The 13,769-nt window shown below is 52.4% G+C and overlaps 6 protein-coding genes across 6 annotated transcripts; 2 read left to right on the forward strand and 4 right to left on the reverse strand.

Moving 5' to 3' along the window:
• Positions 1–518: 518 nt before the first annotated feature.
• J4E83_006046 (uncharacterized protein) lies at positions 519–2,050 on the reverse strand (the record flags this gene model as incomplete). Its single annotated transcript, XM_049332961.1, has 6 exons — positions 519–612; positions 660–729; positions 776–1,395; positions 1,441–1,559; positions 1,623–1,682; positions 1,733–2,050. The coding sequence occupies 6 exons, from the start codon at positions 2,048–2,050 to the stop codon at positions 519–521; spliced, it is 1,281 nt and encodes a 426-aa protein (XP_049187651.1).
• Positions 2,051–2,221: 171 nt separating this feature from the next.
• J4E83_006047 (uncharacterized protein) lies at positions 2,222–3,807 on the forward strand (the record flags this gene model as incomplete). Its single annotated transcript, XM_049332962.1, has 3 exons — positions 2,222–2,531; positions 2,579–3,549; positions 3,598–3,807. 3 exons carry the CDS (start codon positions 2,222–2,224, stop codon positions 3,805–3,807), a joined length of 1,491 nt encoding a protein of 496 aa, XP_049187652.1.
• Positions 3,808–3,879: 72 nt separating this feature from the next.
• Positions 3,880–4,910, reverse strand: J4E83_006048 (uncharacterized protein; the record flags this gene model as incomplete). The annotated part of the gene is made up of 2 exons (XM_049332963.1): positions 3,880–4,802; positions 4,874–4,910. The coding sequence occupies 2 exons, from the start codon at positions 4,908–4,910 to the stop codon at positions 3,880–3,882; spliced, it is 960 nt and encodes a 319-aa protein (XP_049187653.1).
• Positions 4,911–5,179: 269 nt separating this feature from the next.
• On the forward strand, positions 5,180–5,916 carry TVP23 (Golgi apparatus membrane protein tvp23; the record flags this gene model as incomplete). The annotated part of the gene is made up of 3 exons (XM_049332964.1): positions 5,180–5,276; positions 5,361–5,696; positions 5,762–5,916. The coding sequence occupies 3 exons, from the start codon at positions 5,180–5,182 to the stop codon at positions 5,914–5,916; spliced, it is 588 nt and encodes a 195-aa protein (XP_049187654.1).
• Positions 5,917–6,115: 199 nt separating this feature from the next.
• Positions 6,116–7,578, reverse strand: J4E83_006050 (uncharacterized protein; the record flags this gene model as incomplete). The annotated part of the gene is made up of 4 exons (XM_049332965.1): positions 6,116–6,470; positions 6,538–6,757; positions 6,846–7,193; positions 7,377–7,578. The coding sequence occupies 4 exons, from the start codon at positions 7,576–7,578 to the stop codon at positions 6,116–6,118; spliced, it is 1,125 nt and encodes a 374-aa protein (XP_049187655.1).
• Positions 7,579–10,674: 3,096 nt separating this feature from the next.
• Positions 10,675–12,384, reverse strand: J4E83_006051 (uncharacterized protein; the record flags this gene model as incomplete). Its single annotated transcript, XM_049332966.1, has 5 exons — positions 10,675–11,476; positions 11,527–11,915; positions 11,965–12,119; positions 12,171–12,263; positions 12,309–12,384. The coding sequence occupies 5 exons, from the start codon at positions 12,382–12,384 to the stop codon at positions 10,675–10,677; spliced, it is 1,515 nt and encodes a 504-aa protein (XP_049187656.1).
• Positions 12,385–13,769: the final 1,385 nt, after the last annotated feature.

Here is a 13,769-nt window from a genome sequence, read left to right on the forward strand (position 1 = left end):
TGAACCAGCCGGGAGTGTGTAGCATGCAGGGTTGAGGGGTCGCCGTAGTATATAAAGGCGACACGAACGGGCGTGGCGGCTGTCGGAAGAATGGGTTTTGTTGGAGCTTTGCTCTTTGTTAAGACACCGCCGCTCAAGACTTGCTCTTCTGACTCCCAGTATCTCGTGAAGAGTAGAACCTTTGTCTTTCTTCTGTCACGTGTCCATTGTCTCCGTGTGGATGATGGAAGGCTGCTACTGCACAATGTTGCGCATCCATGGTAGTGATGGTAGTGCTTGATGAAGGCGGGGGCTGATCACCCTTGTTAAGGATGCGGTGGCGTGTTGGCTGACATTGTGATGCGTTGGCAAATCTTTCACGATCTGAACGCCGCTGTACAGCTCCGTTTCAGACACGACCAGCGGTGAATTTGTCAACCTCTTCGTTTTCGAAAACTGTGGGTGGGGTTAGATAATGGAAATGAAGGCCTTGGATGCGTCAGGTATCTGAAGGCAGATAGCGTTAATGGAAGGAGGCCTCAAGCGTCGAGAATGGCTTGGAGAGACACATCGTTCTCAGCGCCACCAACTGGCTCGGTATTTTTCCAGAACTTGCTCAAGTGCCTTGCTCCACTGTGAAGGAGTCAGTACATCCTCGGAGTCTTGAGACATTGTCTTACCTGTCGCATAAAATGGTGACGATGCGATGCCCAGGGCCAAGTGTCTTTGCAAGTTTCGTGGCAGCGACGCCTTCAATAAGTCAGTGCCGTCTGCTGTTGAACGCTTCACAACTTACAGTTTACAGCACTAGAGCTTCCAACAAAGATTCCATCGTGCTCAACCAACCAGCGCGCCATGGAAATTGCTTGGTCGTCGTTAACCCTGATGGCATCGTCGATCAGCTCCCTACCAACGTCGAAGTTGTGAGTCACTCTATTGATGCCGATCCCTTCAACGATCGTGTCCACTTGGTGTCGCCGCCGCGTTCCTTCTCTTTCCTTGGGATCGAACATAACACCGTACTTGACGCGGTTGAACAAGCCGCTGCCAGGGGGATCCGCAAGGACGACCCTGATGTCGGGTAATTTGGACTTCAGGAACAACGCTACTCCAGAGATAGTTCCTCCGGTGCCAGCGCCGCTAACGAAAGCATCCACACGACGCCCAGTTTGCTCATAGATCTCAGGTCCCGTGCCAGTGTAGTGTGCGCGCCAGTTGGCTTCCGTTTCGAACTGATCGGCGAACAGTCCTCTCCCCGGCTTTTCGAAACTTGCAGTGTGCTCTTCTGCTCGCGATCGTGCGAGGTTGACAAATTGTTTCTGATCCACGATAGGCGCCGGGCGCACTCTTTCTACTTCAGCACCAAGCTTCAGCAGGAGATCTGACTTCTCGATTGCCATGTCGTTTGGCATGCAGCTTCGCTTGTCAGCCAACACACCTCTGAGTCAGATGACGACGTACATGTGTGCTTTGTAGCCTCTTGCTCTGCAGATAGCGGCTAATGATATGCCAGTGCTCCCCACAGTGCCTTCGTAGATGGTGTCACCAGAATGTGGGATCAAAAGACCCTTCTCTTCAGCCTGGTATGAGAATCAGCAAACATAAATGATATAAACGGGAGGCGGAGTAGAGTCTTCTCTTACCATCTCGATGATGCTTAGAGCGACTCTGTCTTTTGGACTGTTGCCGGCTCCGTTGAGAAACTGTTGCTCACGTTAGCTAACGTTGAGCCAAATTCATGTACGTTCTCTACCTCAGCTTTCGCAAGTATGTCACATCCCGTGAATTCCGAAAGTGACTTGATTTTGATGAGGGGCGTGTCGCCTATGCATCCTTCGATGCCTTCCTTGATGCTGACTGCGCCGTGTCCACCACCGAATTCTAGTAAGCTCTTTTTCAACGTTTCCAGATCATTAATTTTTGCGAGTTGCGATAGCCATTTTTGCTGCTGTGTGAGAAGCTGATTTGCGTCATCAGTCCCTTCTATCAACCTTTTCTTATTGTATGCAGTCGTCAGAGCAATCCCCAACAGGAAAGCGCCCAAGAAATAATACTTGGAGCGATCCGACATTTTGGAAAGTACAGGAGTTGTGGCGTGCAGTTTGCAGAGTTGACGCGATCGGAGTTGGTGGTATCCCCGTCTTGGCGCGGCTGCCCGCAAAGCTCACCACGTGCATTCGCGCGGAAGACCACAGCCACCACTGCTGTCGCAACGCATTCGTGACAGTTGTCCCTGGCGCCAATGGACTCGCCGCTCGCCACGCAACTCTTCCGCCAGCTGTTCTCGCATCGAGCGTCGCAATGTCTTGCCCGCGGAGCTCGACCAGCGCTCGCAGGCGCCCGCATACCACACCACCAAAGACGAGGCAAGGCCACACGGTTGGGTGAGGGAGAAACGAAGCGCGAGAGCAGATGGACGCCGAGGAAGAATGCATTTCCGCACGAGAGGACGGAAGAGTTTGAGAGATACCCAATGGTCACAGCGGACATGCTGCGGAGTAGGAGAGAAAGACCGCGCAGAGTCAAGATGTTGTTGCGCGACTTTATAGAAGGTTGGGAATCTTGCCTGTGGTGTAGTACTATACTGATGGATTCAAAGACAGCTTGTACAACCCCAATTACGGCTACTTCTCCAAGCAAGTCGTCATCTTCTCTCCGGGCGATCCATTCGACTTCAACTCCATGGGCTCTGAGCACGAGTTCTTCCAGCAGCTGCGGCACCGCTATACTGCCTTCGAAGACGATCTCGATTACCAAGAACCGAATGACCTACGCCAGCTCTGGCATACGCCGACCGAACTCTTCTCGCCCTACTACGGAGAAGCAATCGCGCGCTATCTCGTCGAGGACTACAAGTACAATTTCTACCCATACCATGATTTGAACATATACGAAATGGGCGCGGGTAACGGTACAATGATGTTGAACATTCTCGACTTCATACGGGATGTGCACCCAGACGTGTACGAGCGCACCAAGTTCAAGATCATCGAAATTTCCAGTCAACTGGCCGACCTGCAACAGAAGGGTCTAGGACACTCAGCATATGCGCGAGGTCACTCTGACAAAGTGGAAATCATAAATCGCAGTGTTTTTGACTGGAACATATACGTCTCCTCACCCTGCTACTTCCTCGCATTGGAAGTCTTCGACAACTTCGCGCACGATGCCCTAAAGTACGACTTCGAAACAGGCCTCCCATATCAATCCCACGTCGTCATAGATCCTCGTGGAGAGCTCTTCGAATACTACTCGCGCACCATAGACCCCCTCGTTACCCAATTCCTCGAGCGCAGACACGCTGCCTGTACCACATACCCACATCCGCTGCAAGGCTCGCGACTCATGAACAACCTGAAGAGCTTGGTACCGTTCCGCTCTAATATGAGCATGCCGGAGTACATCCCTACGCGGCTGATGCAGTTCTTCTACATGCTGTACGAGAAGTTTCCAAACCACAAGTTGATTAGCAGCGACTTCCACAAGCTGGGCGATGCGGTCGAGGGTATCAATGCGCCTGTTGTGCAAACGAGGTATAAGAGGCAGATGATTCCCGTCTCGACACCTCTTGTGAGTTCATTCCTGTTTTGTTACAAGGCAGCCACTAATACATCCCAGGTGCACCAAGGCTACTTTGACATACTCTTCCCCACTGACTTCGAAGTCATGGAACCAATGTACACGTCGATAACCGGACGCTTCGCACGAACATACCTACACGAAGATTTCATGGCCGGCAGAGCAGACATTGCGGAGACAACGACGAAGAATGGTGACAACCCCTTGCTGAGCTGGTACAAGAACGCCAGTGTCATGATTACGGTATAGATCAGAGCCATACGGTCCTCTCACGGTCATCATGTAGGAGAACAATATGAAGATGCCAACATGCATTAGCAGCTACTCAGGCTCCTGTCCCTTCCATGTCTCCTTGACAGCGCTTACATCCATCTCACATATCCCAGCATGTCTCAATATCGCATGCGCCTTCTTCACGACCGGCGCATCGATCATCTTGCCATCCAATGTCCAGGCCCCTCGTCCAGCTTTGCTCGCCTTCTCATCCGCTATGACTACCCTTGTCGCCCACTCGAGTTCCTTCTCCCCAGGGCTGAACGCTTTATGACACACGGCGACTTGACTCGGGTGTATGCATTGCTTGCCGTTAAACCCCAGCCCTTTGCCATTCAAACACTCTTCCTCCAGTGTCTTGAGGCCCTGCTCGCCCTTGTAGCTCGTACATACCAAGTCAATAGTACTAGGAAGTCTGGCAGCCCTCGCCGCCGTCGCAATCGCACTCCTTGCATACAAAAACTCCATGAGCGAGGGTGTACGTGTGAGACTCATATCCTTTGCAAAGTCCTCTGCCGCAAAAACAAGCCCCGAAATATACGGCGAAGCAGCGCAAATCTCACTCAGATTCTGGATCGCCTTTGCGCTCTCTATCAGCGCTATTATGCGCACAGGCTCCCTCTTCCCTTGTGTCCCTGCACTAGGATGGCGGTCGGGCGAGAGATGCCGTATCACGTCCGTGACGAAATGCAGGTCTGCAGCGCTTTCGCACTTGGGCAGCATGATGGCATCGAGGTGCTCGCCTTTGAGCACTTCCGTCAGGTCATCCAGCGCGAGGCCTGTGTCTACGCTGTTTATCCTTACGCACATCTCTTTTATGCCGGCGGGTCGGGGCTTGTTGAGGATGGAGCGGAGGTTGGAGCGCGCTTCGGGCTTCATGTGCGGGGCGACGCTGTCTTCAAGGTCGTAGGTTACGTTGTCGGCGGTCATGGCGAAGGACTTTTCGAGCATGCGCTTGGAGGAGGAGGGTACTGTGGGGGGTGTCAGTATGGTACTGGTGAAACTGCTTGTATGGTAAGTGGATGGAATGGTGATGGTATACCGTACATGCACGCCCTCCGTATAATTGGCGCCACCATGCTGCTTCGGAACGGACTGAATTACTTCCTCCGAGATATCTGCCTCGAGCACAGAAGTATACAAACCTCAATGGCAGAAAGTCATATAGCCGTTACACACCTCGGACACTCTCGCTAGCCTATGACGTGCGGGGAAGTCGCAGCTCCACCAAAGCTCCCCCCAAACGCCGATCGCCGACGCGTCCCTGAGAAAGCCACGTGAAGCTGATCTTCACACGTCTCGGACTGTTTTCCCCAGCACCACGCACACCCCGACGGCACCAGAAACCATGGAGAACGCACAACAAGAGCCGGCGCCTGGTTCGCTGAGCTGGAGACTAAGCAGTCATCCCATCACGCTGCTTACCTTCCTCGCCTTTCGCATCTGTATGTTATCCCAACCTGCAAGCTACCAGCACCACAGGCATACATCCCCAGTATAATACCTTCACAGCTAACCCTCTCCCCCAGCCTCCCTACTAGTCTACCTCCTCGGCCTCCGCCTCCTCACCGCAAACTTCGTCATGATCTTCATCATCACCATCCTGCTCCTCGCAATGGACTTCTACTACCTCAAGAACATTGCTGGCCGTCGCCTCGTCGGCCTCCGCTGGTGGAATGAAGTCGACGCCAACACGGGAGACGGGCGCTGGGTGTTTGAGAGTCTGGATCCGGAAACGGGGCGCCAGATCAATGCGACGGATAAGCGCTTCTTTTGGCTCGCGCTGTATGCGCAGCCTGTTTTGTGGGTGCTGCTGGCGATTGTCGCGCTCGTCAGCTTGGAGTTTATTTGGTTGACGCTGGTTGGTATGTGGTGACCTTCTCTTTCGAGGTGATTCAGAAAGAGACATGTGCTAACGTTTTGGTCTCAGTTATCGCGCTCGTCCTTACCATCACGAATACCCTCGCCTTCTCCCGATGCGACAAGTTCAGCCAAGCGACGGGCTTCGCCTCAAACGCCATGTACGGTTCGGGTCTCGCGAGGAATCTGGCTGGCGGCATGATCTCTGGGCTGTTCAGGCGGTGATACACGGACGTTTTGGTGTTTACGCGGATCTCTCGTTTCTCTTGCCGGGCTGTGTTGTAACAAAAGTAGGAGAGTCTTGTACGACTAGGCATATGGTCTATTACTTGGAGTCTACACAGGGCGTCTATGATACCCTATATCGATTTATCAAATCGAGTTGAATGTTCTACGGAGCTATGATCTAGGAAGTTGTGCTGGCTCAATAGCCTCTCTCGCGGTTCACCTCGTTGATCAATTTGCCATTGCTTCGATTCCGCTTTATGTTCTCGACCAACAACTGGAACGCGCGGTCGGCGTATGCATCTGACGCTCCACTGCAGTGCGGTGTGATCAGCACATTTGGTGCATCCCACAGCGGATCATCCTTAGGCAGTGGTTCAGGGTCAGTAACGTCAAGGGCAGCACCACTGATATGTTCCTTCTCCAGAGCAGTGATGAGAGCCTTCTGGTCGATGATTTGCCCCCGCGCGATGTTCGCGATGTAGGTGCCCTTTGGATTGGACTTGTGCAGGAGCTCGAATTCCTCGGTAGAGAGGAGATGCGTTGTCGCTTTTCTAGTTCATGCGTTAGTGAAAAATGATCGATCCGTCTCTCAGTACATGACGTGGGCAGGTTACTCACGTTAGCGGTACAGCAACCACTAATAGGTCAATTTCCTGCTTCAAGAACTCGTGCACATCTTCTTTGCTAGTTCCGCTGTACCACGCGCTGGGAATACTGCCATCGGGATCACCAGTTCCAGGGACGATGTACCCGTTGTCGTGCTTGGACTCTGGGGTTTTGCGTGGTGAGGCTGTGTAGGCTATCACGTCCATGCCCATGGCCTTTGCTACGTGAGCGACTGCCGTGGATTAGCATAGCTCTCATATGCAGCAAGTATGCTAGCAAAAGTTGCGTCTCTCCGTCTCTTCGAAGTTGATTACACATACCTTGTCGACCAATGCTACCGTACCCCAATATACCCACTCTCTTTCCCACCCGATCACTAACACTTAACCCCACCTTCTGGTCCCAAACCCTGTTCTTTTGGTTGTCATAAAGCTTAGTGTAGCTATGACTGTGCACCAAATTCATCATGATGACCCATTCGGCAATCTGCGGGCCATGAACGCCATTGGCAGAGCATAGCGGGATCTTAGAGTCAGTGTAGATTGGGTGGCTGGAAACGTGGTTTGTGCCTGCAGAGAAGAATTGGATGAGCTTGGTGTTTGGAATGGACGATGCGGATTCCGGGAGCCAGGATAGCGTCGCAATATAGGTTGCGCGCTTGATGTCGTCTGGGATGATATTAGCCACGTTGTGTAACGGGTGTAATCGCGGGAAGCATGGAAGCTCTGCAGCTGCAGATGGGTTGTGCTTGTTGGACGACTGGTAACGCGCGGGCCCGTCATCTCGGTTTCGACGTCTTCTTCAAAACAACCAATACTGTGGAAGTGTGTGTGTGTCTACTGCCAACTAACCTTCAGGTGCGTCCATCTCCGACTTGCCACTGTCCCACTTGACTTGGAAGTACTTCACTTCCACATCGTCAAAAGCTTCTCTGAGAACTTTCAAGCCACGCTCGCATAGCTCTTGAGGCCAGTGCAATGCGCATAGCACAAGCTCCTTCTCTTTCGATGCATTTCGAGACGGTAAATCTGGACCACCTCCCATCGCGACCATGCTAGCTTGCAGACGAGTACCGGGTGTGGACTGTGGGTCTAAGGAAGAGCTGTACAGTACGATGTGCGAATTGATCGTGTTGGCGATGGCGGGAGTCGGAAGTCTTACCTCGTTGCTTGGTAATGACAATGGAAGTGGGGATGGAGTCGGTACGTATACCTAGGTACGCTACATGGTGGGGTATCGCCTTCCTTACCCTTCGCCCTGACCCTTGAAGTCATGACGTTGTTTAGATCCTTAAAATCTAGAACACGCACACTTTTTTTGTGCCATATGTTGCGACTCCGTTACTTAACTTTGCCAATAACGCTTTCTGGGGAAGTATGAGTAAGAGTTAGGCAGGCTCCAAGATCTGTGCCTGGTGTTATGGGAGACATGGCTTATGTGAACAATGTGTTTGTGACATCAGCGCCTGTGTTTAAAGCTCATCTTGTGCGACGTTAAATTTAAGCTGGTTCTAAGAGTTTTAGCCACACTCTGCTATGCAATACTAGGTAATCTCGGTCTGGGATTCAGGATGTAGTGGAGTCGCCAGCCAGCAGTGGAAGCTGTCACACCACCACGCTGATTGCACCGACTGACATCCGCTCTTCTTAGGTATCTATGCACTATCGAATGTTCATCACTGACCTGCGAGAGGGCTTCCTGGATTTAAGAGCGAACAGCGCAGTAGAGATGTGCAACATCGCAGGTCGATTTCGTTGAGTTAGTGCACGTCAGCTGTCAAGGCATACACTACATATTCCAGTGCTCATAGTAGCATGGTCATGTCGAGACATGTATTGTTCCAAGCCTGCGATGATTAGAAAGCATACTTGATGTGGGTGCTATCGGCCTTGTTTGTGTGTAGCAGGCTCGAGGGCGACTGGAAAGAGCCTTCATTACATGAACGTGGAGCTGCACGACTATCACGCCGAACTGTACGAAGGGAGAGCCTGATGCTGTAGGCGACGCGGATAATAACAAATCTTTCCGCCGCGGACCGGTCCACTTCTCTTATTCAGGCGCACATGGAAAACGGCGCATGGTCGCAGAGTCTGTCAGGAGCCCTGCGTACATCTATCGCACGCAAGCTGAAACTGAGTCGACTTTCATGCCTCGTGTGGGGCCTCAACGTCCGACTTCGAAGCCGCTCCCACAATCCATGCCTTCGTCGACAACTCTTCTATCGGACCGTCCACGACGCACCACGTAAGGCTATAAGTGCCGAAATTATTATGTCTGACAAGTCAATACATCCCGCAGATACCGACTTCGCTATCGCGTCCAGCATTTCCCCCCAGGGCACATCAGCCCTCAATCTCGGTTGCTCTTACGGCCTGCTGAGCCGAGCCGTTGGATAAATCCTGCCTCGAGAACGCGCGGGCCACGCAACACCCATGTCACGTCAGGCCAACCGCTCTGCGGCCCAGATACCTGTTCCTGCAGCTCGAGCCGAGCACGCGTTCATGCCTGCTCCTAAAGAGGCGTTTCGCTATACCGATAAAAACAAGGGGCCGCTGTCAAGATGCGCCCGTGTACCCACACGTGGAAGGGGGACCTTCTCTTTCCATAACGTTCCTCCGTCATGTCAGTCGCGTGTCTTCCCGGGGAACGATGTTCTGGAAACTGGGGCCTTTTGTTGAGGAGGATGTGCAAAGGGAAGGAGTAGTGCAGATCCATTCCCACCATGCAATGTGAATGTGACCTGATTCCCTTGCTCCTGCAGCCGCGGAAGTGGAAACAATTCTTTTTGAAAGGTGGAGTCGAAAGACTGCATCGCATTGATGGGTTCTGGTCGCTGCTGCTGGGCGGAGAGAGGTGCGGAGTACGGAGGTGTCAGGAATCCCTCTGAAAATGGTATAGCGACCCAATGGCATGGTGAAGAATGGGGCGTAAGCACGGCATAACGCTCATTCGCTGTTATCGAGTAAAGTTCGCAAAATCCCGCGTGCGCATGTCATTACACGAACGACTAGTCAAAGTCTGTCTTCAACACGACGTCGCTGATGGAACCGAGCAAGGGATCCATTATCAGGGAGGAAAGGATGTGCCTCCCATTACCACGTTTTCTGACCTGTTTCTTTTTGCTCGGCGACGTCTTCCCTGACCCTGCCAAGATCGACATATCATATGCTTCGAATTTACCCATATTACCGGTACAAGCCAGGTCCCGGCCCGTTCAAAAGCGATCGCACAACGGCATTGGACGTTCAGCCGATCCATGCGGCAGCGGACGGGTGGAGGTACGCGAGTAGAAGTAAGGTTTTCAATGCGTTCGGCTCTTAATTTACGTATTTTATTGTAGGATAGCTATACTGGCTATATATGTGAGCTATGGTAGAGCTACTACCAAGAGAAGCGGGTCTTAAGTTCGCGTGGAAGGCAAGCGTGGGAGCCGACGAGCTTGTGGCTTCGTGCGATGCTGAATCCGGTACATGCGAATGATCGACTCAGTACAAGGGCGAGAAGATCGCCTGCAATGATGATACAGGGAATGATGAGTTGCACCGAGTTCCATTCCGTGCAACGAACGAACATGTAAGAATACAGTAAGAAACGACCCGGAGAAAGGAACTTCCACGGCCTTGGCCAGGCGACAAGACTGTTGCTGTTGCAGTGACAGACTGTCATCTGCATACACCCCCATGTATTCTTTCATACAAGGCGACGTGTGTTGGGGCGGGTGTAGTGATGCCCAACCCCTCGTTCGTCTTTGGCGATGGATCAGCGATAGAGTGTGTGAGAGTTTTTGAACTCTATACAAGCAGTACACTTGGTCAGAGATGCCAAGCCAATGGTCTGACATGTAGTTCATAGACCAAAAGGGAATGGCGTCACTCATTGACATGAGAATGGCTGCGTTGAGGCTGATCCGTATCATGGTCTCGCGCAAAGACCGCGTATTCTCTGTCGCGACCCATGGCCATATGCTGGTGCATGGCCAAGTATGCTAGTCTCGCGACTGCAACTCGCTGAACCGGGAATCTCGATCCGGCTCGCGAGTGGTGACGGGTAAATCAGACGGTTGATTCCATGCCCACAGCATGATCATCCCAGATTCAGCACTAATATGATGTGATGGAGTGTAGCGAAGGAAAATTGTTGTATTCATGCTCAGATCTTAGATTCGTAGTCTGGAGGATGCAGTCCGAGTCCTCCTCTTGCCATGGATGATCTAGGATCCCAGTCGACATGGGTAGCCGCCCGTGATTGGGGTCTTGGAGTCGAAAAGCTCAGTGTCGGGCTCTTGTAGTCGCGCTGAGTTTCTTTGTGGAAATGATCCGGGGTGTCCGATCGCTCGTTTCCCATAGCGTAGCTAGCAAGTCCAGGAGTACCATAGTATGCATCTGCTGTCGATTTCGGCTCGAAGTTCTTCATTTCGAAATGGCGTACATCTTCCTGGGGATTCCTGGCGTCCAAGGATACGAATTCGCGGTTCTTGCTGAACTTGCTTCTGATCAAATCTCGCCAGCCGACCACCATGCTCCATCGGCTAAGCAGGAAGAACACTTGAAGACCGGCAATGGACAGCATCATCAAGATTGCTGTCACTGTAGATTGGTCGACAGCGAGAGATTGGCCGAGTGCATAACATGGCTCTGGGCCTTCGTCGGCGTGTGTTACCAGACAAAAGACATACGGAAGGAATTTGTCGAGGTCCTCAGTGGCGTGCGATGTTACGGAGTTCAGCCAGATGAAAACGATAGAGAAGAAGATGACGTCCACGAGGATGAAGACCACGATTGTTATGCCGCGCCACTGCAGGTATAGGACTTTGCGAACACGCCGGTAAACAGCTCGTGCAGATCGGTTCCGTATGCTGGTCGTGTAAGAGGGGAGGCCAGCGCTGCTTTGTGTTTCGGTCTTGTCGTCGCTGAACATGTTCTGAAGATACACCTTGATACAGTATACGAAGCTGATAACGATGTTAGTAATGTCGTCTCATTGTCCACCCGAGTGACTTACGTTGCGACCTGAATAACCATAGCTGCACCTGCAATGGCCAACAAGGGACCCCAAAAGTCCTTCATTGAGTGCTCGGCATTGACGTGGCAGACGTCACCGAATCTGAACGAGACTCCAGTGATCGTGATAGTGATGGTGAAGAAAGTGGCCGCAACTGACCAACCCAGACCTTGCGCCCAGTAGAAGAACTTTTGTCCTGGCGTGACGTCCCAGCAGATTTGAAGATGCATCGAGAGAGCGCGAATGAAGATCCAAACTGCCATCGACATACCTCCCGAGATGAGGAAAGCACCGGAGAAAGCACACGTCAGACTTGAGTACATATCGTTTGGGGTGATCTCATCGTAGCACTGCTCTGGTTGAGCACCAAAGGGTATTACGAAGCCAAGCTAAAGTCGATCAGCAGATACAGGCTGGGTAGGCTGAGTTCAGACTTACTGCCATGAGAATTGCGGCTATGATGAGACAATAGCTGAGATAATGTCGACGAGTCTTTTCGGCCGGCAAGACCAAGTAAGTGATGAGCAGGATGACCAGACAGATGAGACCAGCCACATTGAGCGCTTCAGCTGCGCGATAGGCGGTATTGAAACCTAGAAAAGATTAGGAACGTGAATCTCGATGTGGGCTTTCCAGGTACCTACTTTCTGGGTACAGGAAGTCTGTCAGAGGACAGGGCAAGCAGCAGATAATTTCACTGCCTGGTGTGACTGGCGCACAAAACCTTCCAGCAAGAACTATGAATGTCAGCAACTGTATAAAAGCTGAATTAGAGCACTTACAGCCGTCGAATCCAAATTTCGACACATCATAGAAAGGCGGCGGGCATTGTCCCCGCAGCAGTGTAGTGTTGGCCATGTCGAATATTCTTACTCTTCTCACCAAACGAACCGAAGCGTTCAGTTAATATGCAGCATGAGAGTCCTTCCAGCGGTGATCCCCACTCTTGTCCGAAGTGCGATGTAACAGGGTTATAGGCAGTACGTGGACCCTACCGGCAAGACTGTCTCTGAGCTTCAGTCAAGCGCGGACGTGGGCTGGTATAGGATGGCTTCTTGGAAGACAATGCCGTGTAGATGAAACTGGTGACAGTATAGGCAGTGTCAGGCGGAACGGATGTCGCAGATGAGAAAACGAAACGATTGTGGAGTGAGTTGGTTGCCGTTAGCTCGAACGCGGAGAGTCTAAAGAGTGAATAAGGTTTTGGTCGGATTAAGGGCGCGTAGGGCCGAGCAGATGCAAAAAGAACGACGGGACGTTTTGGCAGAAGTAAGAAAAGCCGTCACGGCATGAGAGCGAAGCCGCAGTGATGCAGGAAGACGGCCTGGTCTTGAATGTGGCTCCTGGTTGGGCGGCCTGGGGGTAGGTCAAGTGGGTGCGGCGATCCAAAAGGGAACGGACCATCTTCACCCCTGCAGGTACACTTCTCCCCTGGTTTAGCGCGGCCTCACCCCCAGAAGCTTAGTGGCCAAGACATGCGAGGACGGCTAGGATTCGTAGCAGAGGGCGGGTCTGCAGACATGGATTACGGTTGGGTTCAGGAACAGGGCTCGCATGCGCAAGGACACTGGCTCGAAGGAGCCGAAGGCAGCACGGTCAGCTCGCATGTCTTTTCCCAGCTCGTGCATCGTGATTCGCGACATTGGACAAAGGGCTTCCCACACCGAAGCGCGACAGCATCCAAGACGGCATCCACGGGCGTCTAGCAAAGATCTTTGCGGCGTAGTAGCTCGCAGAGGTTGAGATTAAAAATCCCCCCTTCCAACAGGATCCTTTTGTGGAGAGGCCCAAATCATCGGTTCTGGTGGTGTTGCGATGGAGTCGAGACTCGACAGGCTGCCTGCAGGATTGGCTTTCCAGCCACCACGGATCTGCGAGATTGCTGCTGACTGAACGCCCAGCACTGATGCTATCGCGAGCCTTCTCGTACAGAACTGTCTGGCGCGTCCAATTGACTATCGGCAACGACCCTCCGAGAACCGTTGAGGAAATCAATAGCTCGCTACAAGTGGTCCCGGGTCATCGTTCACAATCCCTAGCGGTTCATCACTGACGTCCAGTGGCGGGAAGCCCAACTGCTCCTCGATCCACTTGGTCACCATGAAGAGTGGCCATCGATCGAGGTCTCCTGCTGTGGACCTGTGAACTATTCAGCTTGCTTGTGCCTGCTCTGCCGGTTGGAGTAAGCAAAAAACGCGCGGGAAGCACGAACTGTCCCATAAATCTCCGGTCTGACACCTGCG

This window comes from Alternaria metachromatica (assembly GCF_023757995.1).
Source record: "Alternaria metachromatica strain BMP 0045 chromosome Unknown scaffold_13, whole genome shotgun sequence".
Taxonomy (NCBI): Eukaryota; Fungi; Ascomycota; class Dothideomycetes; order Pleosporales; family Pleosporaceae; genus Alternaria; species Alternaria metachromatica.